We start from the raw sequence: 16,335 nt of genomic DNA, 5'->3' as shown, positions 1-16,335 counted from the left end.
TCAAGGTGTGAATATATTATTGTATTTGTGTGTGCCTGTACGTGGGTGTACGTGTGTGCCTTGAAGCACTTTATCAGAAGAGCTTGGCTTGTTGAGTTAAGGGTCAGCTGGAGCAGAGTGGGAGCTGATTCACTGCCAGGATTCAGATGACTGATGGATGTCCAGGGTGAGAGAGGCCATTACAGTTTTACAGACAACACTTCCCTTCTCACTGACCCGCTCAGCCTTCCTACCTCTGATAAACTGTCTCTGTCATAGATTATGATGACGGCTCCCTTTTTTGTTTTGTGCGGTAACAGAGGTTCCCAGCACAGAAAATGGACATACGTGTCCTTTTATACGTGTTCGATGAACTTGCGATATACACATTTTGTGGATCGTAGTACTTTAAGACACACTGTTGCTTATGTTATGCCTTTTCTTATCACCTCTTTTATCCCTAAACATGATATAAAATCCTTTAAATCATTTAGACACACGCTCACAGATTTGCAGTATTGTAATACTTGATTTTTTCCCCCCTCCCTATCTGTGTGTACTTGTGCTTGTGAGAGTGTTTGTGTGTAAAGTGAGAAACAAAACAAGTATTTGTGTGTCTGTGTGAGAACGGTCTGAGAGCTCTTGTGAAGTTATACGGAGGCAGACAAAGCGAGGAAGTTTAGCTACTGGTCATTGTTCAAGTGCTTAGTTAGGTAACACTAATAGATGGTCCGTCTGTGTGTGTGTGTGTGTATGTGAGAGTGTGTACATGTGTGTGTCTGTGTACCATCGAGTCCATTCAGGGAACTGTGCAGTGCTCACACGGGGCCTGAGGTGTCTCTCGCCTCTCCCCTCACACACTCTCCCACGCTCAGCAACGCTGCCTCCCCTCGCACACAGACCGAGGACAAGCTTCACCTCCATCTCTGCCGCTAACAGACAGGGCCGCGCACTGATCCTAAATCAGTATCTGGCTTCAGCCTCTTACTCCGTCTGGTCTCCCACTTCTTTCTCAGCCTCAGTAGGAAGGAAGTGACCCAACACTCCGGCACCCGTCCTCCGCTGAACACATTGTTGCCACATCAAGGCCCAGATATGTACAGTAGCCCAGCTGAAGTTTCCCACCCTCCCTCTCCTCCGCACTCCCAGCCCCACACCTTTAGAACAAATGGCAGAGCTGAATAACTGTTTGTTTTGAGCGCCATGGCGTGAGTACGGCTGCCCACTGATATCGATGGAGGAATCTAATCAGAGGACTTATTAGGAATCAGGCCACAGAGGAGGAAAAAACAATTGAGGGAGCAACGTCTTGGGCCTCAGATTTTTTTTTATTTTTGATGTTATTGTGATGGTAGAATTTCACTGAAGCAAAGCCATTGTTCATTCAAAGAGAGTTAAATTATCTTAATAATATTAATATTGATGTTGTGATACTCCCACATTTTTTTTCACGACCCCATCAGAGAAAGCAAGGTGAGAGCAGGGTACTATCAGCCAGGTCAAGTAAAGTCAGTTTCATATGGCAGGCGTAAGCTCAATGTGCTTAAAGAGCGGTACCCGTGCAGTCACCCAGTCTGAGCCACCAGGACACGACAGGAGAAAAAGCTTTTTGACTGTAATAACAGAAGCATTTCTGTCTTGTTTTTTTTTTTGCTAAATTGCAGCAGTTCTGTGGTCACCTCTCTTTCATTCTCCACAAACTTCACATAAAGCTACAGTTAGGTCTCTTTATAGTCAAACAGGGAATGCTTTCACACGCAGAGATGTTGTGTCAGGTTAAAAATCAGTTTGAAAGGAAATAGTTTTGAGCTTGCATGCTGTAGGATTATTTGCAGAACATTCCAGTGTCACAGAAATAACCCTCCTCGCTGTCTGTGTGGCCCGTGTGTCGTTTACAATAATTAGAAGGAACCGTCCCACAAAATGACGGCCTTCTCACTATAGCGCCGATTCTTGCCTCTTTTTCTAGCTTCATTGTGAGCTGGGAATTGAGTGTCAGCACTGCGGAGAGTGTGAAGGAAATGGTAAAGAACTTGCTATTTATGCGAGTCTTGTGCAACTCATTTGATTGCGTGTCAGTGTTTGTGTGTTTGTGTATCAATCTGACTCTGAGAGAGGGAGAGAGAAGCCGGTCAGGTCTGGCTCAACAGCCCACATCAGGCTGTGGGAAATACAGTTCTCTCTTCCTGTCCCTTCAAAGAAACTCTGCTCTCCAGCAAAATGGCAGGAAGCTTCCCCGGCCCTCTGATAGACAGGCACAAAACAACACAGACAGCCAGCCTCACCACATCACCGTCTGACTCTGCCCTTCTCTATCTGCATTAAACTGGCACCGGTAACTGTCTGCGGAATGCAGCCTTTTTTTTTTTTTTTTTTTTTTTCTTTTTCTTTTGCCAGCAAAGAAAAAACATAACAAAACATTCAGCCAAGTGTGTAAAGGGACACAGATGTTTTGATTTCCTATCCCAATTTATGGCTTCGAGTGTGTCCACAAGAAGGAAAAGTAGTGCTCAGTGATATCTAAGAAACTCAAATTTTAAAGTAGACTGAAGGGGGAGACATTAGCCACATTATAGCCCTATGCTCTTTGAACATGGAAGCCAAGTAATATCCAACTCACTGTATCTCTTAGCCAGCTAGCTTTCATCTGTGGTGTGTATTGAGTCAGTGCTGGCCGAGGGTAACTAGCAGTAATCTATCTTAATGACAGAGTTCACAGTGGGTCGCTGTGGTGTGGTGAGGTTCCCCCACGAAAGTGCGCATCAGACTGTCTGTCTCTTCCCCTGCTTAACGATTCCTCGGGAACCGGGAGAAGTGCTGCTGTTGCATGTTTGAGGGGAGACAGTGATGTACGTACAAAAACATGTTCCATATATACATACATAAACGCGGTCCATCATTCACTTCCAGTCGCACGCAGTCACGCAGACACATTTTTGAGGCTCTCTGGAATGTATGTTAGTCATTTGGCTCCCCTCCAGAACGCCGCAGTGGAGAGACTGCGTCCTAGATGCAGACAGATTTTGGTGTAGCATTTGTAAGACTTCACCAAGCCCTAACAAGAAGCTAAAATCCACTTCTTTCCCAGCTCCCAAAACCTCCCGCTGGCATCTGGCTCTTAGCTATCCTGATGCTGTCGCTGCGAGAAAATTAAGTTTAAGTCTGATCTTTGTCAATACGTGCAGAAGCAGCAAAGTAGTGTCAGGCTAATATTTCCATCATCAGCAGTGCTGAACAAGTGTTGCCCATTGACTTATTGATTGCACAGTGTAATGTATCATTATACAGTGAGGGGCCGATGCTCGGTTCGATCGTTGAGTCGACCTGTTCTCTGGCCCCCCATCTGTCTCTCTTTCTCACATAACCATCCATCCATCTTCTTTCATCAGCTCTTGATGTTTTTTTTTTTGTTTTTTTTTCCACTCTGCAATCTCGCTGCTGTACATCTCATCTTTTTCAATCGCATCTGGCCCACCACCCTCCCTGTTGATGGCGGCTCAGCACTTGGCTTTGGCAGCAGTAGAGGGGAAGGGGACAGGACAGGACAGGACAGAAGATTGTAGTGGCGTATTAATGAAATTAGCGCCGTAGTTGGTTTGGGAGTATCAGGCGCCAGGCACCAGGGCTGGGCCGGGGTTAATTAGCTGGCAGCAGGCCTCTAATTGGGTCAGGACCGTGTCAGGCCCCTGGCTCTGGCCCTACAGGGATTGGATTACACTGTCGGGGGACAGACAGTAGGGGGAGGGAGGGAGGGGTGTGTACGGGGAAGTGAGGGGGGCGAGGTTGTAGTAGTAGAGGAGAGAAGAGAAGGACAGAGAAGGGAGCTGGAGGGTGCAGTGGATGTGGTAGAAAGGGTTAGAGAGGAGGGACAGGGGAGTGTGGCCTAATCTGCCAGCAGGAGGTAAGGATAGGAGGAGATGGGGAGGGCTGGCTTGGGTGAATACCGCTGTTAGACTGGATTGGATTGAAGGGGGGGGGGCTGTGAAAGGGGGGCAGGGCAGGTGGTGAAGCTTGATATGTGTATCCATAGCAACGACAGAGTGGTGTGACACCACATGGGATTTGCTTGTGTTTTTGGGGTGTGGTCTTAATGCAGTCCTTGTCCTTGTCAGTCCATGATTATAAAGTTGTTTTGTGTCCATTTGAGTGCATTTCAATCCAGATTCTTATTTTGCTGCTCATGTATTCAGAAGGAAATCTGTCATCCAAAAATGTCATGCTGTTTGGTTTTTGTCTGAGATGATTTGAGGCTCCTTTTGTTTTCCCCTCAGCTACATAATAATGCTGTTACGATGCGAACAAATTTCAACTGAATCTCAACTGAACAAATCTCCATGGCTGATTCATTTAAAGCGCCACAAGAGTTAGATGTATAGACATATCCATTAGAATCCATCTAAACCCTCCATAATGTATGCTACATGTATAGTCACTACATCCAGATACTCACATTTATGCCCAATGGTCCTGTGTTTTGCTGCTGCCACATGAAGCTTATAATGTAAGCCATAAGTGTTATGTTGGAATGAGACAGACCACCAAAGCCCTCCCAAATCACTATTATTCATTCTCCTGGCTTCACTTTATAGGGTAGGCAGCAATATTTAGAAATAGGGATTTTCTGTATGCAGCAATAAATGTTTTGAACTCGGCCACCTCTCTCTGTCAGCCACATCGCTGGGCTTCAGGGAGTGAGGGTAGTTACAGGGGTGGGATTCTTTTTTTTTTTTTTTTTCAAACAATATCGCTGTTTCTGTTGGACATCTGTTTCCCTGCCTTCCTTTGATTATTTAGCATATTTTTTTACACTGATAATTTCCCTGTAGGTTGAATGCCACTGAGATTCAAATAGGTTAGTGATCAGATGCCCTCAGCTAGTACACAAAGATCAAAACATACTAAATGTCATCAGGAGAGTGGCTTTGTTAAGGAGAGGAAGAGCTCTCATTCATAATCTGACATAAACAACGTGATTACCCTGACTGACACGTCTCCGCATACAAAATAATAGTATCCAACTGCTTAATATGGGATTTTCAGATTTACAGTTTATGCCCTTCAAGAATTATTTAAATACATACAGTATTTAGTCCTGTTAGGCCACAGAAATCCTCAGATAGGAGCTTTAACCCATCTTCAAACAGGACATTGGAGTCTGGAGGCTTAAATATAATCTGCTAAACAGAAACAGATTGGTGGCAGGGGTTGAGCATTATTGCCTTATATGAGCATTTGCATTTTTGCCAAGTGGTGGTTTGCATCTGGGTGGTTGTCAGTGCGGCCCGCAGCACTAGTTGGTGCCCTTGACTGAGCAGCGGCCCTGGTTAGACTGGCACCTGCGGTGAGGAGGCCCCGTCTGATCTAAACCACAACATCACCGCCGCCGCCACCATGCTAATACCGCCTCAGTGTAGCCGGAGCCACCACAGACCCCCTTCACTCTCCGTCTGTCCCTCTCTGTCTGGACCTTTTTCTCTCGTGCACACGTCTAATCCTCTGCGTGTATCGCTCTTTTCCTCCTTTTACTTTTCAATCCATCCGCTTCTTGACGCCAAGGACAATTATAGGCCTTTGATGGTGGGATACAGTTTTTCTATCTCGGGGCTTTCTGGTCTTGTGGTGCACACCCAACTGAGCCACAGCAATGTTTAACAACTTTGTACCTCCCAATAAATCTGAAGTCGTATCTTTAGTTTATTGTCTCTTGCTATTAGTCTATTATGACTATCTTTTATTATCCTCCTTTCTCGCCCTTTTACCGCCATTCTTTGTACTTCTGCCTTTTTCTCCATCTCTTTTCCTTCATTTGGAGAACGTAACAAGGAAGCTGAACAGTCATGAAAAGCATATATACTTTGCCCACAACACACCAGCTGTCTAGTGGAAAACCAAACAAGTGAAATCAAAGACGTATAAATATAACTTTGATTCAAAACTCATCCTGTCAACACTTTCTCATGAGCTCAAGGTCTGTGTATTTGACAGGCTGACACCACTTCACAGTGACCTGAAGGTGAGGTTTCCAATACCTCCCCAGAGTGTTTCCCTTGTTCATCTGTTCTATTAGTTCCTCTTTAACACCTCTACAGGGCCTGACCTTTTTCGGGGGGCTATACTAAAGGGTCACGGGTCAGGGTTCAGCCCAAGTACTCATTAGCATAGAATGCTACTGGTTGAAAGTCAAGCGAGATCCAACTGGTTTTGCTGCGTCATGGAGCAGCATCTTTGATTGTCTTTAAGAAGAAGTTTTATACTGGTGTTTGACAGATGTTGGCACATGTGTATTGTTACAGCTTCAGTTTAAATGATGTGACCTCATGTTTTGGATTAATGGAATGGGATTTTAACATCGTTGGTTACATTACATTGACCAAACAAGGAAAAAAGACTTAAATATTTATAAGCCCAGGTTTTCACTATACAAAAGAGGCATGGGAACAAGTGTTCAACTCAAGCGCAAGGCGGCCAAGCCTGACTCTCCCATAGGGACTCTCTTGTAACCCTGGCCCGACCCTGTCACCCGACCCTGGACCTGGCCTTAGGTTCTCCCCACTCAGGGTCACGACCCCTTGGTCAAACACCATAGTGTGCCTGTCACTGGGTCGATGGCAGCCCCGGCCCTTTCCTCATTGTGCCATTGTGCCAGATGACGTTAATTCCTCATCAGCTGGACATGGATGGAACCACTTCAACAGCAGACCCAGGGTCAGATTGCTCCCCATTTGCCCTCCGTGGTCAATCATTTGAAGGCCGCAGAACACCTGACGTGGTGTTAGAAGTTACGTGACCAAGACCAACTGCCAGGCCTATTTGTTCATCTTTTGTGCCATTGTGTGAAATGGAGTGTAAATCACTTTTTCTCACAGTTTCTCTCTCTCTCTTGTTCTCTCTCTATCTCTCTCATTCATTCTCTCTCTCACTCTCTCTGCTCTCCTCAGCAGTCCGGTCAATAAGGGCACATGCTCTTTTTAGATTTAAAAGGATTAATCCCCAGGCTGAATACAGAGTCTTATTGAAGACTTGTATTGATTAGGAAAGTAGTTAATAACCTTTGAATTGAATGGGCTGCTTTTCTGTTTTTACCTTGTGAGCTTGTGTTTGTGTGTGTGTGTCTTCATAGCAAAATGTGGTCCTGGAGATATCTACTGTAGCTGGAACCACCACAGAGGGGGTGTGGCTGGTGTGAGCCCACGGCTAGATGATCTAGTCAGTTTGTGTGCTGGACATTCTGACTGTGTAAAATGAGTGTTCAGTTGTGAAGCACCAGTCTCTCACTATCCAGGATGTTCTGAGCTTTCACTTCTTTGTCTCTCTCTCTCTTTCAGATAAGGAGAGTCTGATCACAGAGAGTGGCAAGCTCCACACCTTGGATATCCTGTTGAGTCGGCTAAAGGCACAGGAGCACAGAGTCCTCATCTACTCCCAAATGACACGCATGATAGACCTACTGGAGGTATAAACACATGCACGCACACACACACACACACACACACACACACACACACACACACACACACACACACTGCACTGTTTAACATTGTGAGTTTTTTTTTTTTTTTTTTTTTACCGTTAACCCTTCAGTCACTTAATTTTATTTTAATTTTACCATAAGGTAAAATGAAGTCACATGTGGTGCACACATATGAACTCATGCATTTACCAACCGCCAAGAATTATTATAAAAATGCCCAAGCTGCTTCTCAGAAAACACACCTCTAATGTGTCATCTGCATATATCCGTGTTGTTCCAAGCAAGTTGTTTAACTGGTTCACTTCCACTGGCGAAGTATTGAGCTCCTCTAATCAGCCTGCCTGTCCCTCGTTAGTGCACTCATTAGACGGCTAATTAACAGGTCAGGGCTAATTAGCGGGGTCTCATCTGCAGGGGAGGCAGCCAGATGGGAGGGATGGCTGGAAGGAGTGAGGAGAGGGGAAAGGTGGAGGGAAGAGGGGGGAGATAGGAGTGGCAAGGGCCTTGGGGTTAGAGGAGAAACAAATAAAACAGGAAGACAAAGGTAGATGAGGGGATGAAAGATGGAACCAAATGAAGAAAGATAAACAAAAAAATAATTTTTTTTTTTTTTCTACATTTAACTCAAAGCCAGAAATGAATTCCCAGTAAAATGCGTGGATGGGCACAGAGTCAGAAGACCACTACACCACACTCGACACTTTCTCTGTGTTTACACTTCTTGGTTAGCTCTAATCTGATTTGAAGTCAGCAGCCACCAGGGCTGAAGATTAAATAAGGTCCAAGGTGTAAACTTTGCATCACTGCTCTCTCCATTGGAAAATAATAGTGCAAAGCAATTCTGCAGGTGATCATGTGTCGACAGCCTCAGTGCAGCACTCTATTGTTGCTTCCATATTTGTTGCAAACATCACTATGGAGCCAAAAGCCTCTGGCATGAAGTCATTGGGAATTCCTTCCCCATTCACACAGCGCAGTGCTGTGTTTCCACAGCCAAATCTTTTGATGGCAGATGGACCCAACCCAGGTGGTTAAGGACTGTCTTCCTGTGTGTCTGGAAAACAGCGGGAATGCCTTGTGTTTTAAGGCCAAAGGAAAACAGCAATGGTGAGAATGCTCGAGATGGTGTAGATAAAGCAGGCTAGCCTTTCTGTGTTTATGTTCTTCTTACTGGCTGTTCCACCTTTAGTCGTCCCTCCAAGCTATGATTTCCTGTTCTAATGGGGTGATACTACAGTTCCTTGTTTGTAAGTGACCTCATACAGTAAATGGGGGCTGTGACAGCATCTCCTCTACTAATGGGTTAAAGACACCCACAAATGAAATCATGTACTGTATTCGCCCAATCTGGCTTCAGTTTTCCTCGACTGTATTATCTCGCTCATTGGTCGGGGGATAAAAATTCTGCAGATGGAGTTGATTTCCTGAACATGAGACTGTGACTAAGAGAAAGAGCAAAGCAGAGGCTGATGCTAATCTCTGTCATTAGAGTCATTGTTTTCGTCGCCGGTCGGCTGCCGGTTCTTTCGGTGACATCACATCGTTGGGGTGATGGATCGTCGAGATCCGGGTGGCCCGAAGAAAAAAAAAATTGCTGGCTTTCTCCGGCAGCAGCCGATTGTAGAGCAGGACCATCAAGTCACTGCCGTGCTGCCTAAGTTTTGTGTCTGTGGCTGCTTAGGCGGCACTTTACTGTACTGCAAGTCTGCGGCTTAGATTACAGCTCTGATTAAATTTATCCGTCACTTCCTATTTTTCATTATTAACCAACATAAAGTGGGATACAGTGACCCATTATGCGATACAAAGCATGGATTTAATTTTGATTATTGTATGATACATTCTAACTATTTCATTATATACTTCTGCTCTGCTGTGATTGTAAATACAACAGAAAAGGGATCGTGGGTCATTGAGTTTTATTTATTGCAAGTGTCAGTTGTGAGGCTCTGAAACTCACAAGTATTTTCTCCTGCATGCAGTTTTTTTTTTTTTTTTTTTTTTTTTTTTTTCTTGTTTTGTCGATCCATCAAAAAAAGCTGCAAATATTGACATTTAGTTTTTGCTTGAAAATGGCTGACTAATCAATTAATTAACTAATTGTGGCAGCTCTCAAAAGAAATCATTATTTTTAATTAGTTCATCCATCCATCGTGTTGCTTATCCAGGTCCTCTTCAAATTGATTAATTAAATATCTCGTTAGGAATTATTGTTTGGCTGTATACTGCTGGGAAACACAAAATGTGATATGATAATAAATAATACTAGGCTGTATTATCTTGCTGGTTTTCCTTCATACTTTTCATACTCTGATGAGTATTAGGGTGAAACAGGTGGTCTTTAAAAGTCTTAAATTTAACAGAATCTCTGTAGATGTCATTAGCAGCAGAACTACAGGTATCACCTTTAGTATTCCACACATTCTTCGTCTATGTTTACCCACAATGCAACCTCACTGCTGACAGTTGATTCTGAAATTTGGCTGGAAGAATACATTTTTACTGTATGTATTAATGACATACGGGTGTGAATTCCAATTCTACTTTAATGAAGACTTCTGTTACAGTGTTGGCAATCCACGCTGTTCACCAGCTGTAAATGTATTTATAGTGTCAGTACTTCATGTTCTTTTCTTTGCTTTTGTCGGGATGAGAACAGACTGTGACCACACACACTGTGTTAACAACCCAAGAACTACACACTGACCACGCACTTCTTAGATTTTTTTCCTTCGCTTCGGGGACTTTTTAGTGTTTGAGAAGTTGAGAGCAACCTGGCTGTCCCCTTTTTGTTTGTTCTGAGAGATGGTTGTCAGGCACATCCAAGTGCCAACTCCAAAAACTTAAAGCAAAAATTCAATTTGAGCAGAGACAGAAATATTAGACGGGAAACGGGACATTTCATCATGCTTTTAAACAAATCCCTGCTCTCCTATATATTTCTCCTCCCATACATCACTTCGGCTGGCTTGTCAGATACCACACCCATAGAGATTTGATTTTACTAAATGTGATCTGTAATAGGCTGTTGACAGTTATTTAAACAAGATTAACATTTTGGCCAGTTAAAGGTTGACGTGAGCTACACCTTGATGTAAAACATTTGCAATGGAACACATTACAAACTCAGTGACAAACTGCAGAAGTATAGCAGTGTCACTTATGATTAACCCTAACTCCAGCAAAATATAGGAAAAAATAGCCAGCTGTTGAGGTATAGATTTCAGCATATAAAGTCCATCGCACACAACACTGGTGCAAGCTATACCAAGCTTTAAAACATCACAGTGAGAGGTCTTGTGATCTCTTTCTAAAACTTTGATTCTGATGACTTAGATGTACATTAAGAAAGCTGAGTAAGGCTTTTTTGTAAGAGCAAGAGTATCTTCAACATCCTGCTGGCAAGATATCAAAACCCATTTCAACAATGTTAGCAGCATCTTGGTGAACACTGGGGATAATGTTCCTTAATGTAGTGTTCACTCGGAGCAGATGGAGCTGCTGGGAGCAGAGCCAGACACACGCACAGAGGAGGGTAGGCCCTGTCGGGACTGAGGCCCTGGGTGTCATGACAGGGGCTTGGGGAGGTCACTGAAAACATAGTGTCAAATCATTGATATCATTGGTAATGATTGTGTGAGGTGCGATGTGATGTGTACCAGTAATTGTGACTGGTTCATCGGTTGAGAGTCACTGACATGTTTCTGGCAGGAGGTCGCAGGTTCAGGCCAGAGCTTAAAGAGAGATCAACATGTCACCTCATCAACTGCTGTTGCTCTGCCCCCCTTGCACTGAAGAACCCCTCCCATTAGACCTAACACACACACACACACACACACAACCACACACAGAAAATCTTAGCAGACTTTGGGGGGATAGAATAACAATTTCTGCATTTCTCAATGTCTCTCTGGGCTGGGATTAAGGTTTCAACTCCAGCAAATTCGCATAAAAATGTGGGATTTTCACATTTTGGAGGCAAAGCTGCTGTCGGACAGAAATTCTTACATTAAAGATTCATATTTTTTGACCCTTGGAACTTCATAAGTATACCTGCAGGGTTTATCTGCTCCTCAGAGAAAGACTTAAACAGAATTACATATTTGAGAACTTATTAAATTGACTGTATACTTTCTGGTGCTTATTCCCCGAACAGAAGTTGAAAAACAGTTTCAGATTCTTATTTCCTCAAGTTTGGATGAAAAGTCTGTTGGTTTGTTGGTTTCAAAATCAGCACTAGAGGTGATCTAGGAAGGTTCAGTAGTGCAACTTCATGTATTCAAAAAATTTATTCATGAATTCTGTGTAGGACTAGATCCACATTTTTTACAGTTTGAAAGGTAACAACTGCAATTCCTTTGATAATCAGCAAATAAAGACACTGATTGTATTTGGCTGTTGTTGGAAACCTTTTTAGATATTTGAATTTTTGGAGAAAATCCACTGAACTTTGACTGTACTAAGTCTAAGTCTAGTTCTGACAAACACCAGACGAAATGGAGAGCTGAGGACAACACCACATAACTGTCATGACATTGGTTTCTCTAATTATTCTCCTCCTTTCTTTCCAGGAGTACATGGTTTATCGTAAGCACACCTACATGCGCCTTGATGGGTCCTCCAAGATTTCTGAACGCAGAGACATGGTGGCTGACTTCCAGAGTCGGTGGGTAAAGATCCTAACAATCTGCAGTGTGTGTGTGTGTGTGTGTGTGTGTGCGTGTGTGTGTGTGTGTCTGTGTGCGTGCATGTGTGCGTGCGTGTGTACATGTGTGTGCTTTAGATTCAGTCCACATGCTCTGTTTTACATTAGCGTGCAGCTCTGAGGTGCTGCTGTTGCTCTGACTCTTGTTGTTGGGGGTGTGGGTGAGTGAGTTTGTGGTTTATTGAAACAGCTTTATCGTGCGGGACTCTACAGTTGGCATCAAGTGCATGTTTGAACAGGCCGTCATGCCAGGTTTTGCTGCCAGTTTTAAGGTTGTGTTGACATTTCTGAGAATGGTTCTTACCTTACATTGTAACTTAATTTCGTGCCATGATATATGGATATTTGCATCGTAGCTGCAGTTATAAATCTTTCCATTTTGTGCGTTTCTCCCGCTCCCTCCCTCTTTGTTCCCCTCTTCCACCCCTCCCCCCACCACCCCCTATAGAACGGATATCTTTGTGTTTCTGCTGAGTACGAGGGCCGGAGGGCTCGGCATCAACCTGACTGCTGCTGACACTGTGAGTCACACCGAGGGCGAAACACTTCACTGATGTAAAACCAAAGTTTCAGATTTAATTTTTAAATATATAAATAGCCAAAAAGCCAAAGCAGTGTGCATTCTCCACCATGTGTTTTTCTTTAACTAACAGAGCCAGAAAGGAGGACTCTGGGATGATCAGTATTAATAACATGTTGACTTAATTATGATAAAGTACGGATGTGTGTATACTTGGGGGGGGGGGGGATCTATGTGCTTCTCAACATCTCTCAGCATAATCTCCTATTGTGTCCCTATAGCCCTGTTCAAGTGGGATTAGTTTTCTGACAATGAGTTTGAAGTGATTGTTAACAGAGGACATCTGCCATGTTAAAGGGCAGTTCACATGGGATAACACATCACTGTAATTAGTCTGAGAAAGTACAAAGAAGGGAGTGTCTACTTCACATCTTAACAGTAATCAAATTGTACCACATGGTAAACAACAACAGGATTGGAAAAGAGACTTTTGAAACTGCACCAAATTTGACTTTGATGTCTTTGGCTGCGCTTCTGGTATTTTCCTCCAGGTTATCTTCTACGACAGTGACTGGAACCCCACAGTGGACCAACAGGCCATGGACAGGGCTCACAGGCTGGGTCAGACCAAGCAGGTCACTGTCTATCGCCTCATCTGCCAGGGCACCATCGAGGAGAGGATCCTGCAGCGGGCCAAGGAGAAGAGCGAGGTCTGAAACACTAGAACACACAAAATATGACAAAGGGCTGAGTGTTATAAAAAGCCTCTGTTCCAGACAATCAATAAATAAACAACACAAGTAATAGAGTGACAGTATCTCAACAGTGAACATCATGATGTAAATATGAATTACAGAGTTGATGAATTCTGTGTTTTTGTGTGATAAGATCCAAAGGGTGGTGATCTCTGGAGGCAACTTCAAACCAGACACGCTCAAACCCAAAGAAGTGGTCAGCCTGTTACTGGACGATGACGAGCTGGAGAAGAAATGTGAGTGTTTGCGGCATGCACACACACAATTTTATCGTTGTCTTGATTCAGTGTTTTTTCTTTTTCTTTTTTCCACAAAAGCTAACCCTCACCAAGGAAGCAAGATAATTTAAAAGAATACATTGTCTCCTTTCCTATAGTGCGGCAGAGACAGGACGAGAAAAGGCAACAGGAGGAGAGCAGCAAGGTGAAGGAGCGCAAGAGGAAGAGGGAGAAATATGCTGAGAAGGTAATGTGCAACTTGAAACCTCTGCAGTCAGCTCCGTTTGCAGTTGTAGCTTGTCAAATAGAATAATGTAGAATAAGAAAAAATAAAAGAAGAAACACATTTGGAATGGAAGGCAAGAGGTAACGAGGTGAGAAGGGAAGGAATGATGTAATGACTTAATTGCATTCTGACTCATTTTTCATTTTGATTTTAATATTTCTCGTGTTAAAGTGTTGGGGTGTCGCCCAAAACGTTAAGATTTATTCACTGGGGACCACACTTAAATATCATTTGAAATATAAGGATTCATTTGAGATACCTTGTCATGGGCCAAAGTAGTGCTAGATGTGAGGTCAGAGGGGGACAGCGAAATCATTAGAAATCATCCTCTGGGGACCATATTCATACCAGATTACATGACAATCTGGCACATAGTCATTGAGTTTCTTGCTCTGGACTCAAGTGTTGGACAGAAGGACGGGCCAAGCAACTAAACACTCGATATAGCCAGTCTTAGGCCTCAAGGAGGAGACTAAAAGATTTTAGATTTAGCTACAATAAGGAAATGGAATGAGTGTAAGAAGTATTGAACGTAACCTATCCCCTCGCTTTCCCCTGCTCCTGTTCTCTGGGTCGACCCTGCAGAAGAAAAACGAGGAGTCCGAGACCAAGAGGAAAAAGGAGGTGAACCTGGTCATCTCCCATGCACCCTCAGCCGACAACTCCAACCTCTCTGCAGACGGAGATGACTCCTTCATCAGCGTCGAGATGGACTCAGCCATGCCCAGTCCCTTCAGTGAGGTGAGGGAATCTAATGGAAAGAGCAAAAGGGACTGAGGCTGTATGTCCTTCAAGTGCTGTTATCAAAGTGAAGGAAGTGGAGGAGGAGGGAAATACTGTATATGACTGTGATTTATGTGACAGGCGATTGTTAGTGGCTGCTTTGGCATTTATCCACAAACTCACTCTCCTCTTCTGCATCTTGTGCTTTTAAATTCTCCGACCCATCTTCCTCTTCTCTGTCTCCTTTTATCTATTATTGATTCCTCTCCTTCCACATGTCGATTCTTTCTTTCATTTTACACTTCTATCACTCTTGCTTTCCTTCTTTCTTCCTTCTCTCCCATCATTTTTTACTTTCCTTATCCTGTGTATTCCATCTTTTCCTTCTCTCCTTACCTTCCATCCACTCTTTGTTCCTTGAACCGCTCCCCTACTCTTTCCCTTTACTGTACCGGCCCGATTTCCCCTGCTCCCTGTGGTGCTGACCCCCAGCCTATGTGTATGTCTGTGTGTGCTCCTGTGCATGGCCAGATCTCCCTGAGCAGTGAGCTCCAGCCCGGCTCGTTGCCGCCGGACGCCGATGCGGACGAGAGCAGCAGCGACATGCTGGTCATCGTGGATGATCCAGTGTCTTCTGCGCCGCAGTCTCGTGCCACCAACTCCCCCGCCTCTGTGTCTGGATCAGTCTCTGACAACATGAATGGTGAGAGAACAAATTAGTCTAGCTGACCTATGACCTTTGTGTTTAAATATATAGAGTGGACCAGTATACTGTGTATCTGCAACAAGGAATGTAATTATGTACAATTTTGAGTAACTTCTTCTTGAGTATTTATTTTTATAATTTTATGCAACTTAATACTTCTACTCCACCACATTTCAGAGGGAAATATTGCATGATCATACTCGTACACTGCAAAATTTTGCCAGGTTATTACTTATAAGTGAGTAAATATCCTCTTTGGTATTGACACTTTTACTTAAGTAAAGGATCTGAGTTCCTTTTCCACCACTGAATTTAAATATATTGGTCGACACAAACACCAAATTTATTAGCTAAAATCCAAAGGACCCAGATCTGTATTCAAAAACATTAGTTCAACCCCAAAGTGCAGGATATTGAAGATAAAATTGGTACAAACAACTGTTTCTTTTTATATTCCATCACAAGTAGTATGACTCCCACTGTCAAAATGTTCATGTTTAATAGCTTCCTAAATAAAGATAATCTTGGTGCATGTAACCTCTTCAGATGCCCTTCAGTCTAAAAGCTCCAGACTTGCCAAATGAAACACAACCTGTGTGTTATCGGTGAGATAGTATTATCGTGTTAGAACAACGCTGGAAAAGCAAAGGGGTTTGACTTACATGAAGGTCGTTACTCCACACAGAAGTCTGTATGTTCTCTCAACTATCATGACTTGTGTTTTAATAGGCTCATGTCCACTGAGACAAGTAGTCTGTTACCTCACATGTATTATGAAGCTGATTATTTAGATTTATCAGGGTGTTATTTTGCCCTGGTTGCAATTTTTCAGTGTGTTCTGTACTACAGGATCCAGATAGATAATGAATGTTTTGGGTTTTATGCCTCTATATCTGAACTTTGGATGCGTTGCAATACGGTAATCCCTCTTAAACACATGCTGCCTTATTGAAACCCATTTGTGATTTTTGC

The 16,335-nt window shown here is 43.4% G+C and overlaps 1 protein-coding gene across 2 annotated transcripts in view; it reads left to right on the top strand.

Moving 5' to 3' along the window:
* Positions 1–16,335, top strand: part of ino80 (INO80 complex subunit) — a 35,573-nt gene that overhangs the window by 16,029 nt on the left and 3,209 nt on the right. For both annotated transcript variants that reach the window (XR_002664909.1, XM_022737848.1), the window contains exons 27-34: positions 7,305–7,432; positions 12,022–12,116; positions 12,604–12,676; positions 13,227–13,385; positions 13,564–13,666; positions 13,807–13,895; positions 14,520–14,675; positions 15,189–15,360. Coding sequence is in view for 1 of the 2 variants with exons in the window: in XM_022737848.1 (XP_022593569.1) it covers positions 7,305–7,432; positions 12,022–12,116; positions 12,604–12,676; positions 13,227–13,385; positions 13,564–13,666; positions 13,807–13,895; positions 14,520–14,675; positions 15,189–15,360 (975 nt within the window). In the remaining variant the exon portion in view is untranslated. The remainder of the gene's footprint in view (positions 1–7,304; positions 7,433–12,021; positions 12,117–12,603; positions 12,677–13,226; positions 13,386–13,563; positions 13,667–13,806; positions 13,896–14,519; positions 14,676–15,188; positions 15,361–16,335) is intronic.

Source organism: Seriola dumerili, unplaced genomic scaffold (genome assembly GCF_002260705.1).
Source record: "Seriola dumerili isolate Sdu_G_001 unplaced genomic scaffold, Sdu_1.0 BDQW01000025.1, whole genome shotgun sequence".
Lineage (NCBI taxonomy): Eukaryota > Metazoa > Chordata > Actinopteri > Carangiformes > Carangidae > Seriola > Seriola dumerili.
The sequence above is the reverse complement of the archived record's forward strand: the minus strand, read 5'-3'. Positions and strand labels throughout refer to the sequence as shown.